The 1,651-nt window shown below is 50.3% G+C and overlaps 1 protein-coding gene across 1 annotated transcript in view; it reads right to left on the bottom strand.

Moving 5' to 3' along the window:
* LOC122563859 (solute carrier family 13 member 2-like) overlaps nucleotides 1-1,549 on the bottom strand; it is a 22,614-nt gene extending 21,065 nt beyond the window's left edge. Inside the window, exons 1-2 of the mRNA XM_043718055.1 lie at nucleotides 1,416-1,549; nucleotides 759-973 (exon numbers count right to left, since the gene is read on the bottom strand). Coding sequence (XP_043573990.1) covers nucleotides 759-973; nucleotides 1,416-1,546 — 346 coding nt within the window. The 5' untranslated portion in view covers nucleotides 1,547-1,549. The remainder of the gene's footprint in view (nucleotides 1-758; nucleotides 974-1,415) is intronic.
* Between the last annotated feature and the right edge of the window lie 102 nt (nucleotides 1,550-1,651).

Here is a 1,651-nt window from a genome sequence, read left to right as displayed (position 1 = left end):
GGATTCCTGAAGAAGGGCTTATGCCTGAAACGTCGATTCTCCTGTTCCCTGGATGCTGCCTGACCTGCTGCACTTTTCCAGCAATACATTTTCAGCTCTGAGAGTGTACCCTCTGGTCTTAGACTCTCCCATGAGGGGAACCATCCTCTCAGCATTGACCCTGTCAAAGCCCCTTAAGAATCCTTATGTTTCAATGGGATCACCTCCCATTCGTTGAAACTCCAGTGAGTACAGACCAAATCTGTTTAACCTTTGCTCATCAGACAATCCCTGCAGACCAGGGACATTCCACCTGACCCAAAGGGAGTCTGTGGGTGATGAACAGCTGGGGGATGAGTTGGTTACAGTCTGCTCTCTCCACTCAGATGGAGTGTCCAGGGAGAGCAGTGGGGGCAGGGGTGGGTGAGGGGCTTACTCATTGAGTGAGGCAGACAGCAAGGGGAAGGGAGCAAACACAGAACTGTGGGGTGCTGGAAATCTGAAACTTAAACAGAAACTGCTGGAGAAACTCAGCAAGTCTGGCAGTAACTGTGGAGAGGAACTGCCAGTATCTCTGCCCAGTAACTCCACGGGCACCAGCCAGCTGCCCACACCCACTAACCCCACCCCATCTTCAGGGGCTGAAACAGTGGGGGACAGCTCTCTGAGGGGTCATGTTCACTTCAGGAACAACTCTAACATGGCCTGGGGTCTGGGAGCAAGTAACCTCTGAGATGTGGCTGAAGAGACCCCATTGGGAGAGTGAATGTATCAGAGACCTGACGAGTCCAGTTCATTTTTGGAGCTCTTTGTCTCCAGTTCCAAGTCATTGGTTGGCCCTCCACTTTCCAAATCGGTTTGTTCTGCCTCCACATCAGTGCTGCTGAGCTGCTCCAGCACTGCCTCTATGATGGGGATCATCATCGCTGTCGTGGCTGTGTTACTGATCCACATTGATAGGAATGATGTCACAGCCATGAACCCCAACATTAACCTGGAACCAACACAGAAAACAAATCAGTTAGCAACGGTCACATGACATCCAGCCAATCAGGCTGCTCCTGCTCAATATGAACCCATTGAAGACCCTCTTCTTGGACATGAACACTCCAAAGGGGTTCCTCTTGGATGTTCTCCAAACACACAGAACAGTCTTCACCATGTGGGCAGCTGGGCTGTAGGCCTGGGCTCCAAACAGACTGGAGGTCACCTTGCTCCAAGCTTATCTGAAACTGAAGCTTACCTCTCCTCCTCTCACTCCCCTCCCAGCCGACACAACCCTTAAATATTTGGCATTTACTGGACCAGACCTTGTACTTGAATATCATGCACAGTGACCCACTTCCTCTCCATTGACCCTGTTCTCAAAAATAAAGCATGGATCTTGACCATGTACTGGAGTGAACACAACAGGACAATGATGGAGAAACTCTTACAGAGCTGGTTTGACACCCAGAAGCATGAGGGTTCTCAGGGCGATCCGTTTGTGAAGATGCCAGTGTTCAATCGCTATGGCCACCATTAACCCTCCAATGAAGAGGATATTGGTATCCTTCAGGTACTGCATACACACCTGGAACAGAAAACATTACTGTGAGGCCACACAGGGGCAATGGCCATCCATATTGTCCAACATGATAACACAACGGGTTCTGGGCAGTGCAATCCATTC

Source organism: Chiloscyllium plagiosum, chromosome 28 (genome assembly GCF_004010195.1).
Source record: "Chiloscyllium plagiosum isolate BGI_BamShark_2017 chromosome 28, ASM401019v2, whole genome shotgun sequence".
NCBI lineage: Eukaryota > Metazoa > Chordata > Chondrichthyes > Orectolobiformes > Hemiscylliidae > Chiloscyllium > Chiloscyllium plagiosum.
This window is presented reverse-complemented; position numbering and strand designations above follow the sequence as displayed.